We start from the raw sequence: 18,408 nt of genomic DNA, 5'->3' as shown, positions 1-18,408 counted from the left end.
AGGATTGAAGGCAACGTGGCGACGTCTGCTTATGCCCTGAAACTCACTGCTCTGCGGTCCTGCCACCCAGACACGGGCACTGCAGGACTGAGGCAGCTCAGTGGGCAGCAATGGGTGCTAAGTGACCTGGGGTACGTGGGCTGGGGTGGCGTTGGGGTGCGTGAGACCTGTCTGAGCTCGTCACTGCACACATCCTCTGAGGGAACAGAATTTTCAAGCAATCCTAGTTTGCTTCTTTTACGATATGCATGTGTAGCTATTTTTGACAAATGAGAGCCTACTTCATTATCACAAAAGACACTCAGAGAGAAATGACTTGCATAATTTGCTGGGCCCAGAAATATTCCATGACTTATTTGGTGCACTTTTGGAAAACTTCCAGTTGTTTGCCTTTTTCAGGCATGAGGTCACCGACCTTCTTTAAATGGACCAAATTGATTTTGGCTTTACCTTCATGCGTTTGATTCTCAGCCTCCGGAGTTCTTTAAATATTTAAGCTAGTGGATATTAGGGAAGTAAAGGTGCTGGCGGGGACCCAGCCCAGGCCGGGGTGGTGAGCGTGGGGAGGATAGGCCTTGTCATGCCCGCCAGAAGCAAGCTTCCTAGCCCTAGTCCTAATGCGACTTTTGACTCGTTGAGGGACCATCTCTCCTGCTGTTTCTCAGCCTGTGTCATACGCTGACCTCCAGACCTCTTCCCCCAAGGTTTACGCTTTGAGGAGACTGCTAGGCAGAGAATAGCTGGCTCCAGTTCTCTGAGGGGTTCATTCCTGTCCCAGGTCTCCCTCCAGCCTCCAGGGTTGGGGCCGCACTGGTGTGCAGCGTGGCCATCCTCCCTTCGTCCCTTCCCCAAGTGCCCTGCAGGCACACAGCTGCTCAGACCTCAGGAAGGTTTCCGCCCAGACCCCTCTCCTGCCCCTGCCCACTGTGAGGCCCGGGCTCTGGGAGGGAGGAAACTGTTCCTCTTTTCGTCTGTCCTTTCCTGCTCTGCGCAGGCCTCTACCACGTGGCTCCATCAGCATTCGCTGCGCCCTGGGAGGCCCTAGGGCCAGACCCTGTCCTCCTGTCACAGTTGGTTGCGGGGGCTTCAGGCACAAGCACTCAGGGTATGGGCTGGTCTGCAGTTTCCCTGGCATGCAACACCTTTGGGACACTTCCAGACCAAAACCAGATCCTTGCTGGACACAATGACGTGGAGACTTGCAGCTCACCCAAGGTGATGTGCCCAGGCCTCGCCTGGCCATGCTGTGGGTTGCTGGCCTGGCACGGGAGGAGCTCTGTGCTCAACAGACGCTGGGAGGGCTGGGGCCATTAGCCAGACCCTTCACCAGCCCCGGCCCCCAGGGGCCCTCCACTGCTGCGTCCTCAGGAGGGACGTCGACAGGACTGGAAATACACCACCCCGTTTGGCAGTTTTTCTAAGCTTTAGTAAACAGGGATCTCAGGTGCCAGGTGGGCAAGTACTGCTGTCACTCAACGAGAGGAAGCCCAGAGGAGGGGAAGCCCCTGTCAACCTTTTATTGGGAGTAGAACACATGAGGTTCAGCTCGTGCCGGGCACTGTACATTCACTGAAGCAGCGGGGCGGGCTCGGCCATGGGCACCCATGCCACACTGAGCAGGACGCATGGCTCGGGGCTCACACTGTCCATGGAGGAGGTGGGGTCAGCCCAAGGTGGATGGACTGTGGCCCGAGACACCGAGAGCTTGGTTCTGGGACTGTGGCTCAGCCGACCCGCAGCACAGCTGCGTCTAAGACATGGCCCTGGCTAGGCGGCAATGGTTCACAGTAGCGATACATTCACAGGACACAGTCGGTGTCCAGAAAAGGGGGCTCAGAACACAGTTTCTACACAAGCACTTGGCACCCACATGACAGAGACGTCACTCAAGCAGCACAGCCACAAATTGTTTACAGCAGCTCACGCCTGGCATCGCCCATGCTGGGAGATTCCCTGAAGAGTAGGCACTTGCCATCCGTGAGGAGGTGTCTCCCTCCATCATTAACCCCAAACCACACAGGGTGTGAGGAGAGCAGGCCTCTGGGTGAACTCACACATTCATACCCAAGGAAGAGGCAAACACGCTCAAGTCCAGAGTTGCCAGTGGTGCCGCCCAGACCCACTGTCTCAGGGGTGTGATGGCTGTCCCTTGGCTTCCCCAGAGCAGCCAGGACAGCCTGCACCACCTCCCAGACTCTCGCAGGAAGGGGAGATCTGCCCTGGGGAGGAAACTGACAGGTTGGGAGACAAGACTCCCATCGCAGGGACACGCACGGCAGCAGCCACAGCCCCGCGGACGGGGCACGGGGATGGGGTAGGCAGGGAACCATGCTGCCCCTCAGTGTGTGCCTGTGGTTCTGTCCTGGTCCTGCCCACTTGGAGCCCAGGCAGGCAGGGGGCATTGGGCAGGGCCCAGGTCCAGACAGCCCTCTGGCCAGATGTTACTGGAAGAGGCTGATGCCAGGGCAGCACCAGGCCTTCTGCAAGTCCCAGAGTCAGTGTGCAGAAAGTGCCACCACGGCCTGTACTGTGGCTCCTCAGGATGAAGTCACGTCCAGGACAGGAGGATTTATGCAGACACTGCTGACGGGGACAGGGGTGGCTCGGCTGCTATGAGGCTGGACTCTTCTGTCTGTTCAGGGAGTCGATGTAATGAAAAATGGCCCCCAGAGCCCAGCTGGTCTCAACATTGTCAATTTTCCGAGTGAGCTTGAAAAGACAGAGAGGGAGAGGGGACCATCACGCAGACAGGAAAGGCTTGTGCATCAGAGGCTGCGACTCCTTGGAAGCCAGGGATGGGCTGGGGGACACAACCCCAGTAACTAGAGAAGTGGTTTCAGGCCCCTCACTCCATAAAGGGGCTGGGGTGTACCCTGAGGGCACCCTTACCTTCAGCACTTTGCTCCTGGGAAAGCCGAACTCCTGGAGTAGCAAGCTGACGTAGGTGAGGTCCATGCACGCAAAGGGGCTGCTCTGTGGCTGTGTCTCCAGGGTCCGACACACTGGGGATGAGACACATCCCTTCAGGCTCCAGGTGACTCCCACCCAGGGGCGGAGGGGCAAGTGCAGACCCCAATTCCACCCACTACAGGCACCCGCTGGCTCCGCACTCCGGATTCACAGACAAGACTGCAGCTGAGCGCAGAAGGCGCCTAGTGCACAGCACAGGCAGGTGGGCAGCAACCTCGGCTGCCACTGGGTCTGGGCTCCAAGGGGACTTCACACCTGGTGTTAGGGTCATGGGCCAACGTCTCCCAAGCCACATTTCTACATCTAAGACCCTGGACACCTCTCCCAGGTGTCAACCTGAATAAAACGTAAGCTTTCTGGGGAAAGAAAACACCAAAACCAGCTCAGAACAATCCACTCCTGCTCTTTGAGGAAGGTCAAATCTACTAAGAACTGTCCTGGGATTATGGCTCAAAGCCTTTTCCTGCTGTAGTTGTGGATACCCAGTGTCCATGGGCACAACTGGGAAAATGACACAAAAGCTTTAAAAAAAAGCTACTTTTGGGGGAGGGGAAGGGTAGTACTTTTTCTGGAAAGATGTACAAAGTTCAGCTCTTTGGAACCACACATTGGGAAGGGCAACCAAGAGCAAGGCTTGGTTGCTGGACCAGGCATGAAGGAGACGGTGGAGGGACAAGGTGTGTGGCACAGGTTCTGCTGGGCTAGTCACCTGCGACCCCGGGGACAGCCCTCCACCCCACATCCCAGGCTCCACTCTGCAGGGCCTCGGCTTCTTAAGGGTTGTGTGACAATCATGAACTTACTGGGACATCCCAGGGGAAATCACTCTTGGGGTTACCCTAGTAGCAGTAAAATGGCATCAGAGGAAGTGGAATCGAGGGACCCAGTTCCTCACGACCCCATGGGGGTGCGACGAGGACGGTGGTCCTTTCTCAGCTGGGGCCGCCAAGGCCCCTGCCTGTGGCCACCGTTTAGGAGGGGCTACACCCAGGAGAGTCAGGGCCAGCACCTGCGTCACGAGCACCATGCAGCACCTGCACCTGCTAAGACGGCCCCCGTAGCATCACTCACCATACTTGGCTGCGATCTCAAAGTCCCCCACCACCAGGCTGCCTCCCTTCTCCGCATCTGTGGGGGACACAACACCCAGTCTGCAGGAGCACCGTGAGGCTGGCGATGCCACTGAGACACAAGGCTGGCGCGGGGAACGCCAGCCTGAGAGCCCCAAGGCACTGACTGGCTTCTGAGGCAGGCCTTCCAGCTGTAGACGGCCACTCACATGCTCTGAAGGCAGCTTCTGGGTGATGTGGCGTGGGGTGGGCTTGGGGGCTGAGAGGGTTACCCCACATCCCAACCCTGCAGTGTCGCCCGAGAGAGCTCACCAGGAACCCAGGACCCCAAATTGAGTAAAATTTTAAGTTAAGAAAAATAAAAGTAGAGAAATTGAAATGTTTCCTGAAGCCATAGCACTGAGCTCAGCAACAGTATTCTGGTTTCAGTTTATCAAATGTAAAAAAAAAAAAAAAAAGAAAAGTTATTGAAAAATAAAGTGAGGGGTGGTTTATTGGTGGCCTTCCACCTTGACCACCCATCTTCCACCCAGGCCAGTCAGCGGTAGCTTTGTCAGCACAGACACCCACCGGAGGCCGCGGGGCCCAGAGAGCCAGCACTGTGTTAGCTTATTTAAAACAGTAGTGTTCTTATCCTTACCACAGGCCATACATTCTGATGTTCTCACCATGGTAGTGACTCTGCAACCCCCTCCAGAGTCCCCACACAGCCTGACCACCACCAGCCTCAGCAAACTCTGAATACCCTTTTCCGCCCTAATCTGGCTTCCTGGGCCGTGCAGGGTGAGTCGGAGAGACTCCACATTCAGTGAGCTGATCCCTCCCACAGGGACGGGGCAGCCACCCGCAGGTCACAGGAGGCCTCCTGTAGCCAGGAGACAACGTGGGCCAGTGCAGGGCAGGACCTGCCTTCTAGCAGGAACTGGAATCAACAGCAAGTCACCAGCCACGAGGTTTTACTGAAGGGCTCCAAGAACTGATCTCTTCCTACTCAGGACGAGACGCCTTCCCAAATCTACTTCTGGCCTCCTGCCGGGATGCGGCAACAGGGTTGCTTGCCGGACACCGGCCCTCTGCCTTGGGGAGCACACGCCCTCCACGCCCGCCCCCCGCCGCCCGGAACTTCCTGCTCAGCCCATCCGGGCCCCCTTACCTATGAGGCCCACACCAGCTGCAAGGTCGTAGTAGTAGGAGAAAGCATAGAAGTCCACATGCTTCACTTCCTCCGTCCTGTGCACTCTGTTCCGAAGGACCTCTAACACTCTGGCAGCACACAGCTCGTGCAGGCTTGCCACTGGGGACAAGCACAAGGCTAGCAGTCAGTGGGCTCCGAGCACCAGGCCTCAAAGCTGCTTGGGGCCCCTCCCAGGGGACTTGAGACCCTGACCTGAATGGTCAGGAAAAGGCAGGTCCAGAAGCCCCTAAGACCCCACCCCAAGTTGGGGTTGCTCCCCACAAGGTCCAAAGCAGCCCTCAGGAGCCAGGGCACTGTTGGTCCTGGGGCAGGGAGCGAAGACTGTGGGCACGAAGCAGCCGCAGACCTGGACTCTGAGGAGGAGGCTGCTGATGCCTGATACCAGCCAGCCTCTGGCCTGTCGGGACCATCTGCCCTGCATACCCCCTCTGCCAGGCCTGCGTCCCACCTCCTCGGGGGTCCTGCACCCTCCCTATGTCATAGATAAGGAAGCGGAGGCCCAGCTCACTTGCCAAGCTCCCATGGCTTAGGGGAGAGCAGGAACAGAGGACCCCGGAGGCCAATGGACTGTGTGGACATCTGAGGGCGCCTCTATACCCCACACCTTGACCCGGCTTCCCAGCTTTCCCAGTCCTGCTCCACCAGGCCCCGTCCTTCCGAGTGCTTCCAGGGTTCCCATGGTCCATAGACCCACGCTCCGACCCTTTGATCTCATTTCCTCCTGCTGTCCCTCGCCAAGCCACACCACCTCCTCCTCATTCATTAAACACAGCAGCTGCCAGAGGGCCCCGGTGTGTGCTGTTTGCCCGGCCTGGGGTGCTGCTGCTTCAGATCTGTGCAGTTCCTTTAAACCACCTCCTGTCTTAGATCCCATGTTACCCCACGAGGCCATCCTTGGCTGTCCTAGTTACAGCTGCAGTCGCCCTCTCAGACCCCCACCCCCAGGTTATTTCTCCTGGAAGGCCTTTCCGATGAGCTTCACTGTCTGGCTCCTCCTGTGGAACGCAGCTGCGCACTTCTGCTGTGCCTGATGCGGCCCCCCAGCACATGCACCAGTGGGTGACTGAGTTGGAGGGACCTGTACGGTTCCTGAAGGCACGCACTCCTCATGCTGAGTGCCCAGTCTAGGAGTGGTGTTTGAACATTTCTCTCAGAAGAAACTGCAAGGGTGCAGAGCACCAGAGCCTGCCCAGGGCCAGTGGACAAGAGTGGGCTCCATGGCCTCAAGCAGGATAGGTAGGAGCAGATCCTCCCTCACTCCCTCCCAGCACAGCACAGAGCGCCTGGGCTCCCAGCCCCAGTCCTGCATCTGAGCCCCGAGCTGGTCCAGTCCTTCCTCCCTGCAGGCCTGTTAGGAAATCAGCCCTCAGGAGGAAGCTTCTGGTGACAGTCAGGGGAGTGCTGAGCAGAGGCAGAGGGAAGGAACCAGCTCTCAGCACAGGCACAGGCCCCTGCAGCCAAACCACCTTCACTTCCAGGGCAGGTACAGGCTCTTCAAGGAGAGGTCAGGAGCCTCCTGTGGAGCGTCCCATGGGATGTGGGAAAGGCAAGGGGGAGAGGAGGCCGCCACTCTCTCCCGCAGAACCCAACAAGCAGCAACCTTCCCCATACCTGCTTTCTGCCCCGAAACCCTGTATGTGACTTCTGCGTGTTCCCACTCTCCTTTGAAACTGGGAGACAAGCAAGGGCTGACCAACTCCTTTCCATCCTTAGCTGAAACAGAGATTAAAAAGGAAAGAGAAAGGAAGGTATATCACTGCCATGGACTAGGGCTGAGCCAGGAGTCATGGAGGCCCTGGCTTGACACTGGATGGGGGAACCTGAGTGGCTTCCAGGTCCACTGGGAAGGCAACACCTCCCTGGGAAGCAGCAGCAAAGCCTCTTCAGCCAGGAAGCACACCGCTACCAGGACCATGCCCAGCCCATGGCCCTGGGCATGTTGGGTGCCAGGTACTGGGCCAAGGGCTGTTCAGTGAAGTGTGACAACAGTCCTCTTAGGAGGGGAGCCATCATCTCCCAGTTTTATAGGTGACTGAGGCGGTGAATAGCTGGTAGGTTGGTGGCAGGGCCAGGACAAGTGCCGCCAGGTGCCACCATGCCTTGAATGGAATCTGCTGCTCCAATACACACAAGCCGGGGGCTCAAAACCAGCAAACAAAGCATATTGGTCCCAGGGCTGGCCCCAGCATCATGCTCGAGGACGGCAGGCTGCTGTCCCACCAAAAGGTGCTGGTCCCATCCTTGGACTCTGGCCTGGGCCTGCTTTCCTTGATGGAATGGGCAGGAAATGGTGACCTCAGGGTAGCCTTCCTTTTCTAAAGCCACTGCAAAAGCATCCCAGGCTGCTCTGCTGGGGCAAGGCCATGTGGAAGAGCGCCCAGGTCTAGATAGCCGCCCAGCAACAGGCACGTGCACAGACCCAGTCTAGACAGCTGCCCCAGCCATATGCACCTGCACAGACTCCCAGGACCCCAGTGGGGGATCTAGACAGCTGCCACAGCCACATGTACCTGCACAGACCCCCAGGACTCCAGCAAGGGGGTCTAGACAGCTGCCACAGCCATATGCACCTGCACAGACCCCCAGGACCCCAGCGGGGGGATCTAGACTGCCACCACAGCCACAGGCACGTGCACAGATCCCCAGAACCCCAGCAGAGGTGCCACCCAGATGAGCCTGTGTGGTCAGCCATGAGATTCCAGCCGTGACTGCTGTTTGCTGTTCTTTCACTCTACTTGGGGGGGTCTGTTATGCAATAACCAGTAACAAAACAGAGAGACTCATTCTCCTGGGTCCTCACAGCCCCCAACTGTCCAAAACAGGCACTTTGTACAGCCTGACGAGGAGACCTTCTTGCTGCTCTGCTGGGTGGGAGACGACTCAGTGTCTGAACCGCGACTCCCTGGGAACCACAAGGGGCAAAGAGGTACCTGGCTTTTCTCATTGGCTAAATAATAGGTGTTTTTTGGCCCCAGAATAAGGGCTGCAGGTGTTTCTGAGACATAGACATGGTTTTTGTTTGCAACAAAAGAAATACCATTATGAAGATAAACACCACGATTTGAAAGAAAGAACTGAAGTAGGGCATGCCTGGGAGAATGAAAATTCTAGTTGAACAACCTACTCTGTCAGATACCAGGCCCTTGGAAGAGGTGGGCAGGGGTGCTGGGCCAATGGGGCACTGGGGGCTGAGGTAAGGGCATTTGGCGGGAGCACACGTGGGCGCTGCTGAGCGCCTCATACACACATCAGACACTAAGGCCTTGGGAAGGCCTCTGTGGCCTGGTCAGTTCCATCAGGGAATATAGGTGCCACCAGCCTCAGGGCCGTGCCCCCGACCCTGAAGCAGACCATGGCAATCCTGAGATCTCCTAAGTCCATGCCCGTTTTGATGCCCATTGTAAGCAGCAGAGGCCCTGGCCCTGATGCAGGCTGCGTCCCCAGGCCAACTCCACATCTCAGGAAGGGCCAAGCCCACATTTCATTACCCTTCGCAGAGCAAGGGAGGTGGGATGTTCTTGCAAGGCTGGAATCATGAGCGAGAGAGAAAACCTTTTCCTTAGGCAAGAGCCGAGCACCCACCCCACGGCCCTCCTGTGCTGTCTGAACAAGGTCCTGTCTTCACATCCCTAAAGCTGGCTCCCAACGTAGGGAATGAGTGTGCAGTTCCCTGGTTCCCTCAGTTTCAGCTCAGTGCTTCAGAAGGGATTTCACCAGCATCTTTTAAAAAATAACTTGGGGCTGGGTGTCGTGGCTCACGCCTGTAATCCCAGCACTTTGGAAAGCCAAGGCAGGCAATCATTTGAAGGCAGGATTTCGAGACCAGCCTAGCCAACATGGTGAAACCCCGTCTCTACTAAAAATACAAAAATTAGCTGGGTGTGGTGGTACACATCTGTAGTCCCAGCTACTGGGGAGGCTGAGGCATGAGAACTGCTGGAACCCGGAAGGCAGAGGCTGCAGTGAGCTGGGATCATGCTACTGCACTCCAGCCTGGGTGGCAGAGTGAGTGAGACATTGTCTCAAAAGAAAGAAAGAAATACCTTGGAACGTGGACAGGTACACCACCACCCTGGGTTCCTGCCCCATCAGGTTGCCACCAACAAGGTCTGCAGCACAGCCCTCCACTCGCATGCCCCGGCCTGGCCGGGTGCCTAGCGTGCAGCGGGACAGCAGTGGGGCGGAAGGGGAGCAGGGACCTCTCCCCCAGGGCCAAGCTGCCGCCCTCCCAAGGGGCTCCTCATTCCCACTGAGAATGGAGGGCAGAGGCTGCAAGAGCGGGCCCGGGACAACATGTCCACTCACCAGGCTGCCCCTCCACGCCGCCCAGGATCGCCAGGCGTGCCGACATCAGCCCGAGCCCGAGGTAGCTGTGGGAACGACACCTTAGTGAGGGCAGCTGCCATGGCAGGTACAGGGCATGGCAGGCTCACCTCTGAGACCCAGCCCGAGTGGGGAAGGGGGAGCTTGCAGCAAGGCAGTTAGTGAGCTTCTCTGCTCCTTCTAAAAGCCTCTTTCTGTCAGTTGAAGAAACTTAGCTAATTAATTCAACACACGAGGGCCTATCATATGGCAGAAGCTCATCCAGGAGCTGCAGACACTGTGGCAAGTGGGACTGACTCGACCCCAGTCTGGGATGCTCCTGCTTTGTAACAAGAATCGACTGAAGCCTGCACATGGCAATAGGTGGCCCGGAACACTCCTGTGCAGCCCTGGTTCCTCCCACTTCTCAAACCTTCTCCAAAGCAGAACAGAATAAGCACACAAGGAGGAATATGCTATACTGTAGACAAATTAAAGGACAAAGGAGGACAGAGGAGGTGGGAGGAGGAGGAGAACAGAGAGGTCTGGGTGGATTCCCAGCACAGGAATACCAGGATCTGCCATCCATGACCTCAAGAGGGCCATGTGAGGCCCCAGGAGCTACATACCCGCCCCATGGCGCCTCCCCACGCCTATTCCCGAAAGCAGACCTGTAGGAATAGAGTTTGTAGGTCCTGTTAAACATCCGCAGTGCCGTCAGGTAGCCAGGTGGGGAGGCCTGCAGGGTGCCCTGGGGAAGAACGAGGGTAACTATGCTTGCTGCTGGTCTTTCTAGAAAATTCTCCTCCACCCACTGAATTCGTTTGAAAGAAAGGGGATGGTCAGGTGCAGCCAATTAAAGGAGGTGTTCACTAGGTTGCTGGTTGCGAGACAGGAGCAGGCAATGAGGAGCCAACATCCCAGTGAAGAACGGTGCCTCTTTCCCACAGGCAACCCCTCCCATGCTGACAAACACGGCACAGCCACGACGATGATCATATCAGTACCTACAAGCCCACCCTACCATGGAAAACTACCCACAACAGGAGGATGAGTGGGTGAGGAGGGAACTGTTTTTAGAGCAGCAGACGCCTCAATGGGAAGTGTTTTCATTGAAAAGGTTGGAAGCTCCCTCCCAACCTACGAACTGGACGAAATCTTCTTTCTGCTCTTGTTCCTTTTGGAACCCTGAAGGGCAGGGGGGCAGCACTTCACACCCTCTGGCCCAAACGTTTCTAGTTATTCTCTAGTTTATCACCCCTCTAAAGACCAAATTTCTGTTTTTGGCTTTTTTCCTGGTGGAATTAAAACTCCAAGCCAGAAACATCATCTGTGAGTGAGTCCAGCTCTCAGACGAGGAAATGACCGCAGGGGTCCAGAGGCCTGGCCAACCCCACCCCGCAGCACCTCAGCAGGCCCCACCCTGCACCCCCATGCGGGGGTGGCCTCGGGGTGGGAAGAGCGTGTGGTCGGCAGGGGCTCGTTACCTCTACGCGTGGCAGGAAGGCAATCTGAGTGGATCCTCCGCCCAAGTCCAGCATGCCCACGCTACTCCCTCCTGGAGTTTTCAAGCTGCCTGGAGCACAGCAAGCAAAAACAGCACGGGGCATTAGTAAGATAGTGAGAACAGCAGAAAAGCCAGGGTGAAAGCCAGGCCCTCAGGGGAAAGAAAAACAAGACAGAGAAGTAGCTCAACTATTGACAAATCTCCATTTAAGGATACACTATACATCTAAGGGACAAGAGTAATGGCTCCACCAGCTGTGGTTTAATTTGGATCCTGATGGAAAAGCACGAACCTTCAGGGGAGATACTGAAACTGCTGTATCAACTGGGAGGGAGGCCGCTCGCCTAGCTCCCAGGAAGAGCTGGGCCCTGCTCTGATCAGCCTGTCTCCACTCCCCAGAGCATCTCAGGCGGAGGCTCCCAACCCACCTCCTAACATTTCTATCCCCCAAAGTGGCAAATGGGCAAACCTGACAGGAAACTTCTTTCCTTTTTGTACGTACATCAGAAACACTGCTCTTTCCCATAATTCCAGCAAAGGGACAAAAATCCACATGCGCTAAGAAAACTGACTCCTTGTCACTTGTTTCTAAAAACAGATGTTTCCGTTCCCTGTTCCACCTACAGCAGAGGAACCTAATTAGAAGGTGAATAGCGTTCACATCACATTCAATATTGGAAGATATGACTGGTTTGATTCATTACTTCTCTTAGAAATGAGAGGATGGGGGTCCTGGTGGATGTTCTGCAGGCGACAGGGCAGGGGCTGTGCTGTGAGAAAAATGCCCCAGATCTGCAGAGAAGCACCCCACTCCTAGCATCTACACCTGTGAGTCAGATGGCTGACCCCATCCATCCCCAACACCCTATGGTCAGTCAGCAACATTGCCAAACCCTGAGGGGTTATCTTAAAGAGCAGAAATGAGGCTCCTGCTCTCGAAAGGCCTGGCCCAGCCCTCCGCAGGCGTCTGTGGCGGCTAGCCTCTGTGATGCAGTGTGCACACACCTGTCAGGAAGTTGACGGTGATCCACGCCGAAACGCCTACAAGAGAGTGTCACAGGCATTATTTTAATCACTTGAGATGCTGAGAGCATAACGCACAGGACCGTTAAATGACAATTTTCAGATCTGGGGAGCACGAAGGGATCACTTCTGCACTATACCCAGCCTTTGGATCATCGGCAGAGAGGAGCATTTCTCGTAAATGCATCCAGCAGCTTCCGGCTGACTGCCCGGGAGACAGCAAACTGAATCCTAAAGCACTTCACCAAACGCCGCTTCTCTCCTCCGGTTATTACTGGCCTCCTCTTTTTGGAAGAAGCAGAAAAAGAACGCAGTGCTCCCCTTCCTCCTCCATACACACTCATTCTCAAGGTCATATTGAAGACCCATCATGAGCCAGTGAGGAACCTTAAATGTCTCTTAGAATTAACAATGCAACAACATTCTAAATGTGGCGGCAACTGGAGATTCTCTCCAAATGTTCTTAAAACTAAAAACACGATGTTTTTTAGAAGCTCCATTCGTGCCAGGTTTGGGGTTGGTCAAGATAATCTGTCTCTGACAATGACCCCAAAAAGACCCTTTTGTGACATGTCAATTGTAACTCAGAACAGGGCTGTAACAGCCATGATTCTTCACTTGAGCACCTGACAGGGGAGGAGGCTCCCACACAGGGCGGGGTGGGGGATGGTTAGAAGCAGCAGGATCGCTCCCGCCCACCTCACTGCACAGCCCCACTGTCCAGAGGCGCTTCCAGACACTTTACCTTCATCTGTTCCGTTCATGATGGAAACACAGTCATCCCCTACAAGGAAAGGTGATGCTTTAAACACTTCTTTCACCTAAATGTAAAGAGAGACATTAATTCATCCTTTAGAATGAATGAATGAATATATTTATTTATTTAGCTAGCTAGCTAGTCAGTCAAGTGAAGCAGTGTGGGTGGAGAAGAACAAAAAAATCTGTAACTGGTTGTGATCAATTAGTCGCAAATACTACTGCACTCAGATCAGCTTTCTTCATCCTTTAGAATTTATGGTCAAGGGTTTTGCATCATGCTATTGGCAGGCAGTAACAAAATCCCAGGGGCACCTGCCAATGTTCTGTGAGTCTGTTCAGGCCTCTCTAATCCATTGCAAGTTAATCTACCGCCAGGGCTCGCTGAGGCCCATGCTGCCCTGGAGACCCTGTCCTAAGCCAGCTGGGGCTCAGAAGGGCTCTGGGGGCTGCACAGACTGGGGGAAGCTGGGGCACACTGGGCCTGCTGGGCTCTAAACATTGCCCTGCTTTGGGATGTGAGATAAAGGAGCCGGAAGTCCTCCAAGGCAGACAGCAACCTTCACCAGGGCCCTGGCCTCTGGGGGTATTTTCTTGCCCACCTTTCAGCAAAATCTACCCACAGAAGCTTCAGCACCTCTGCACACCCCACCTGCACACATGCCCCACAATCCAACCCTGTGAGGGACCCTGACAGGCGTGCCCTGTGCCCTCCTCCCACAAGTAAATGGGTGGAGGCAGCACAGAGGGTGAGGAGGACCCAGTGTGGAATGCTGGGCGGCTGGGGACACACTGGCCCTGACGTGCCGGGACTGGGAGAGGCCACAGGGCCTCTTCGACAGTCATGTATGAGCATCAGACCAGGAGCAGGATGAGCAGCTGCCATGGGGAACAAGCAGGCTTCAGCTGCAGCACCGGGGCTCAGCACACACCAACTTCTGACCAGGATCAAGTCCCTTGAAGGCACCATGCACTTTTATTTATTTTTATTTATTTTTTTGAGACAAGGTCTTGTTCTGCTGCCCAGGCTAGAGTGCAGTGGCATAATCACCAGCTCAGTGCAGCTTTGACCTCCTGGGCTCAATCAATCCTCCCACCTCAGCTTCCTAAGTAGCTGGGATGACAGGAATGCGCCACAATGCCCAACTAATTTTTGTGTTTTTGGTAGAGATGAGGTCTTGCTATGTTGGCCAGGCTGGCCTTGAACTGCTGGGCTCAAAATGATTTGCCCACCTTGGCCTCCCAGAGTACTGGGAGTACAGGCATGAGCCACGGCGCCCAGCCCACAGTACACTTCTAAAATCAAGCTGCTTTCCTTATTATAAAACACAGATTCACTCTAGAAAACACGAATAACCTTAAATGTCACAAGGAACAAAGTATCAATGCCCACCATCCCTCCACCTAAAAGTGATGCTGCAAACTTTTCTTCAGAAGCATCTGTGTCCTGCCTGATGGTGCGGCACTGGTGAGACAGCAGGTGTTTTTAGTCATCAGTAGGTCCTGGGTGCTGGCTAATGGCACTGGGGAATGGCCAGGCTCACCTTCTGTAGTAACTTCTGGGCCTTTTCTCCAGGTAACAGGCGTAAGCCAGCTGTGGCCTTGAGGACCAGAGGGGTGGCCTTCCAGAAGTCGAATGGAATGTCCTGTTTAGCAACATCCAGTAGTTCCTGGATTCCCTGAGCGCTCTGTGAACACGGTAAGAGCAAAGCAGGGTTTGTCAAATGCAGCATACAGGGTCACACGTGCTGCTTCCACCCTTCCGGGTTTTTTTTGGTTTCTGGAGACAGTCTCACTGTGTTGCCCAGGCTAAAGTGAAGTGGCTTGATCACAGCTCATTTGCAGCCTTGAATTCCTGGGCTCAAGTGATCCTCCTGCCTCAGCCTTCCAAGTAGCTGGGACAAGGGCGTGAGCCACGATGCCCAATTAATTTTTAAAAACTTCTGGCCGGGTGCAGTGGCTCATGCCTATAATCCCAGCACTTTGGGAGGCTGAGGTGGATCACAAGGTCAGGAGATCAAGACCATCTTGGTTAACACAGTGAAACCCTGTTTCTCCTAAAAATACAAAAAATTAGCCAGGTGTGGTGGTGGGCGCCTATAGTCCCAGCTACCCAGGAGGCTGAGGCAGGAGACTGGCATGAACCTGGGAGGCAGAGCTTGCAGTGAGCCGAGATGGCGCCACTGCACTCCAGCCTGGGCGACACAGCGAGACTCCATCTCAAAAAAAAAAAAAAAAAAAAAGAAAAGAAAAAAAAAACTTCTTATAGAGACACTATGTCTCTGTGTTACCCATGTTGGTCTTGAACTCCTGGCCTCAAGCCATTTCCCACCTCAGCCCCGCAAAGTGCTATGATTAGAGGTGTCAGCCACCATCCCTGGCCCTTGCTTTTATAAATTTTTTTTTCCTGATTTTCAAAATCTGCCGGAAACAGTGACGCAAGTGGTACTGGCAGGTGTGTGGGAACACAGGGACCAGGTGAAACACGGCAGGGGGAGGACAGGTCAGGAGAATAAGCCTGCTGTTCTACTGCAGCCTGGTGACCTAAGCCCACACCCAGACCTGTGCCAATCCTCAAGGGCAATCTCAGGTGAGCCTCAGCTTCGCTGGACATTGCAAAGGTGTGGCACTAGGCAATTCTGGGGTCCCTCCTGGCACTAAACCCCCATGACACCTACATCGAGGAGTCACTTCACCTGCCAGAGTGCTGGATCCAGAACCCAAGGCTGGATGAGGCCCTATGTCGGTGTGTGCATGAGAGTGAAGGCCTGGGCCGGGCGCGGTGGCTCAAGCCTGTAATCCCAGCACTTTGGGAGGCCGAGACGGGCGGATCACGAGGTCAGGAGATCGAGACCATCCTGGCTAACACGGTGAAACCCCGTCTCTACTAAAAAATACAAAAAACTAGCCGGGCGAGGTGGCGGGCGCCTGTAGTCCCAGCTACTCAGGAGGCTGAGACAGGAGAATGGCCCGAACCCGGGAGGCGGAGCTTGCAGTGAGCTGAGATCCAGCCACTGCACTCCAGCCTGGGCGACAGAGCGAGACTCCGTCTCAAAAAAAAAAAAAAAAAAAAAAAAAAAAAGAGAGTGAAGGCCTGGAAGGCGGCCGGGTGTTGTAGACAGGTGTGATTCTGTGGGGACACGTGGGCTGCATCTGTCCAAGGGAAAAACACATTCCTCCTATCCAGAAATCCCACTCCAGTAATTCATCTTGGGAGGCCGAGGTGGGAGGATCACTTGGGCCCAGGAGGTCAAGACCACCCTGGGCAACACAGCAAGACTCCCATCTCTACAAAACATTTAAATATTAGCCGGGCATTGCGGTGTGCACCTATGGTCCCAGTTCCTCGGGAGGCTGAGGTGGGAGGATAATTCGAGCCCAGGAGGCAGAGGTTGCAGTGAGCTGTGATTGTGCCACTGCACTCCAGCCTGGGTGACAGAGAGAGACCTCATCTCGGGAAAAAAAAAAAAATAGAGAATTCATCTGAGAGATGCCCCTTGCGTGTGTGGATAATGAAGTATGTGTCAGGTGCAGCCTTCTTCTACTGTCAAGAGAGAAAAATTGGACATTATCTAAATGTCCTTCAGAAGGGGACTGGTTCCATGAGATAAGTGTGCAGCATCCAGGCAATAACATTCAGCCAAAAAAACTAAGGAAGCTCTGCACATGCAGACATAAACGCTGTCCAACTATCCTGCTCAGCAGCAAAGCCAAGGGCCTCGGTATGGACACCACCATGGGTGTGAGGTAAAAATGAGGAGAACACAGATGGCTCTGTTTACATACACATCAACCAGCCTCAAAGGATGCTAAGAGAGCCAGGACGCGGGCCTCCGAGGCAGCCCAGAGTAGGAGGGACATCTGTGCTGTCACCCTGGAGGGCGTGGACATTTGTCCCACTTGAATGTGTGTCACCTACTCAAACAACTAAGGCCTTAAAAATCCTAGGAGCTTACTCTAAATTTATCTAATTCAATCAGGTTTAACTATAAGGTCCCTCTAGAATCACTAATTTCAATTTCTTTTTTAACTAAGCTACAGGAAAGCAAGGCTTGAACTACATAGTCCGAGACCATGACACATTTGTGGACACGAGCAATGTACTAGCTCATGACTTAAGAAATGCCTGAACCAAAAGGAAGTTACAACTCTCTCCATAGCCCATTTTGTGGGTGCCTCAGTAGAAAATCAGGCAACCTGCAGTAATGCATCCTGCATTAGTGCATCTGTAAGCTTTAAGGACTTGAGATAGAAGTAGCAATGATACAAGCTTACATAAATCATTATTTGACAATTTTAATTAAATTTCTATTTATTTGGTTTTGTGGATTTTGCATAATACATTGTTTTTGGATGGGGTTGGAGTCTTACTCTGTCCTCCAGGCTGGAAGTGCAGCGGCGCAATCTCGGCTCACTGCACCCTCTGCCTCCCATGTTCAAGTGATTCTCCTGCCTCAGCCTCCCGAGTAGCTGGAACCACCACGCCCAGCTCATTTTTGTATTTTTAGTAGAGATGAGGTTTCACCATGTTGGCCAGGTTGGTCTGGAACTCCTGATCTCAGGTGATCCACCTGCCTCGGCCTCCCAAAGTGCTGGGATTATAGGTGTGAGCCACTGTGCCCAGCCCGTAACATGTTTTTAACTTTTTTTCTTTACATATAAAGTCTCACTCTGTCACCTGGGGCACAATCGTGGCTCACTGTAGCCTTGACCTCCCAGGCCCAAGTGATCCTCCCACCTCAGTCTCCCAAGTAGCTGGGATGACAGTGTGTACCACCATGCCTAGCTGATTTTTAAATTTTGTTGCAATGGGGTTCTCACTCTGTTGCCCAGGCTGGTCTTGAACTCCTGGGCTCAAGAGATCCTCTTGCCCCAGCCTCCTAAAGTGCTGGGATTGCATGTGTGACCCACCAGGCCCAGCCAACGTTAATTTTTTATTTCAGTCAATGTGTGCTATCTTCAATCAGAAGCCACAACAAAAAATTAAAAATGTATTATGCAAAATTCACAAGACAAAATTAGTGTAAAAATATGAATAAGTAAACTGTCAAATAATGATTTTTGTAAGTTTGTAGGATTTGTGCTTCTGACCTGTACCAAGACCTCGGGACCCCCAGGTTGGAGAACTGAGCACTGGCACAGTGGAGTCAGAGGATGGAGCCCGGTGGGGGTGCGTTCTCCTTTGGGCTCACATGCTGCACACCCTCTCTCATCTGACCATCCCAAATGGCGTGAAATGCCCAGGCAGCACCGTCAAAGCCCCCTTCCCTTGTGAAGACAGCCTACCACATTCAAAGGAAAAGAACTAGCTTGAACACATTCCGCAGTTGAACAGGGAGACACGGGAGAGGATCCTTACCTTTTCAACATCATCAGCATAGGCAGAAAGACCTGGCTTCAGTGCTTTGAAGGTTTCATGGGTCAAGGTGGGAGTTTCTAAGGGGAAAACATGTTGAAAAGGGTACAACTATGAATACACACACGAGAACACATACAATCACAACTAGCCACACTTTTTAAAGACAGACGCTGACAATACAGACCAATCCCCAAGTGGCAGGGGCCCTTCAGCTATTCCTTGTCTA

General features: G+C 54.1%; 1 protein-coding gene across 7 annotated transcripts in view; it reads right to left on the bottom strand.

Annotated features, from left to right (window-relative positions):
- Window positions 1-1,502: 1,502 nt before the first annotated feature.
- The window catches only part of LOC105486729 (ectonucleoside triphosphate diphosphohydrolase 6), a 31,279-nt gene continuing 14,373 nt past the window's right edge, over window positions 1,503-18,408 (bottom strand). For 6 of the 7 annotated variants that reach the window (XM_011749764.3, XM_011749766.3, XM_011749768.3 and 3 more), the window contains 12 exons: window positions 18,183-18,259; window positions 14,368-14,511; window positions 12,813-12,888; window positions 12,050-12,085; window positions 11,025-11,113; window positions 10,209-10,288; window positions 9,541-9,605; window positions 6,847-6,948; window positions 5,194-5,334; window positions 4,042-4,098; window positions 2,890-3,002; window positions 1,503-2,709 (listed from right to left, as the gene is read on the bottom strand). In XM_011749764.3, the coding sequence (XP_011748066.1) occupies window positions 2,611-2,709; window positions 2,890-3,002; window positions 4,042-4,098; window positions 5,194-5,334; window positions 6,847-6,948; window positions 9,541-9,605; window positions 10,209-10,288; window positions 11,025-11,113; window positions 12,050-12,085; window positions 12,813-12,888; window positions 14,368-14,511; window positions 18,183-18,259 (1,079 nt within the window). In that variant the 3' untranslated portion in view covers window positions 1,503-2,610. The other variant, XM_011749770.3, reaches the window with a different exon arrangement.

This window comes from Macaca nemestrina, chromosome 15, assembly GCF_043159975.1.
Source record: "Macaca nemestrina isolate mMacNem1 chromosome 15, mMacNem.hap1, whole genome shotgun sequence".
In the NCBI taxonomy this organism is placed as follows: domain Eukaryota; kingdom Metazoa; phylum Chordata; class Mammalia; order Primates; family Cercopithecidae; genus Macaca; species Macaca nemestrina.
Note: the sequence above shows the minus strand (reverse complement) of the source record. Positions and strands in the feature narration are given on the sequence as shown.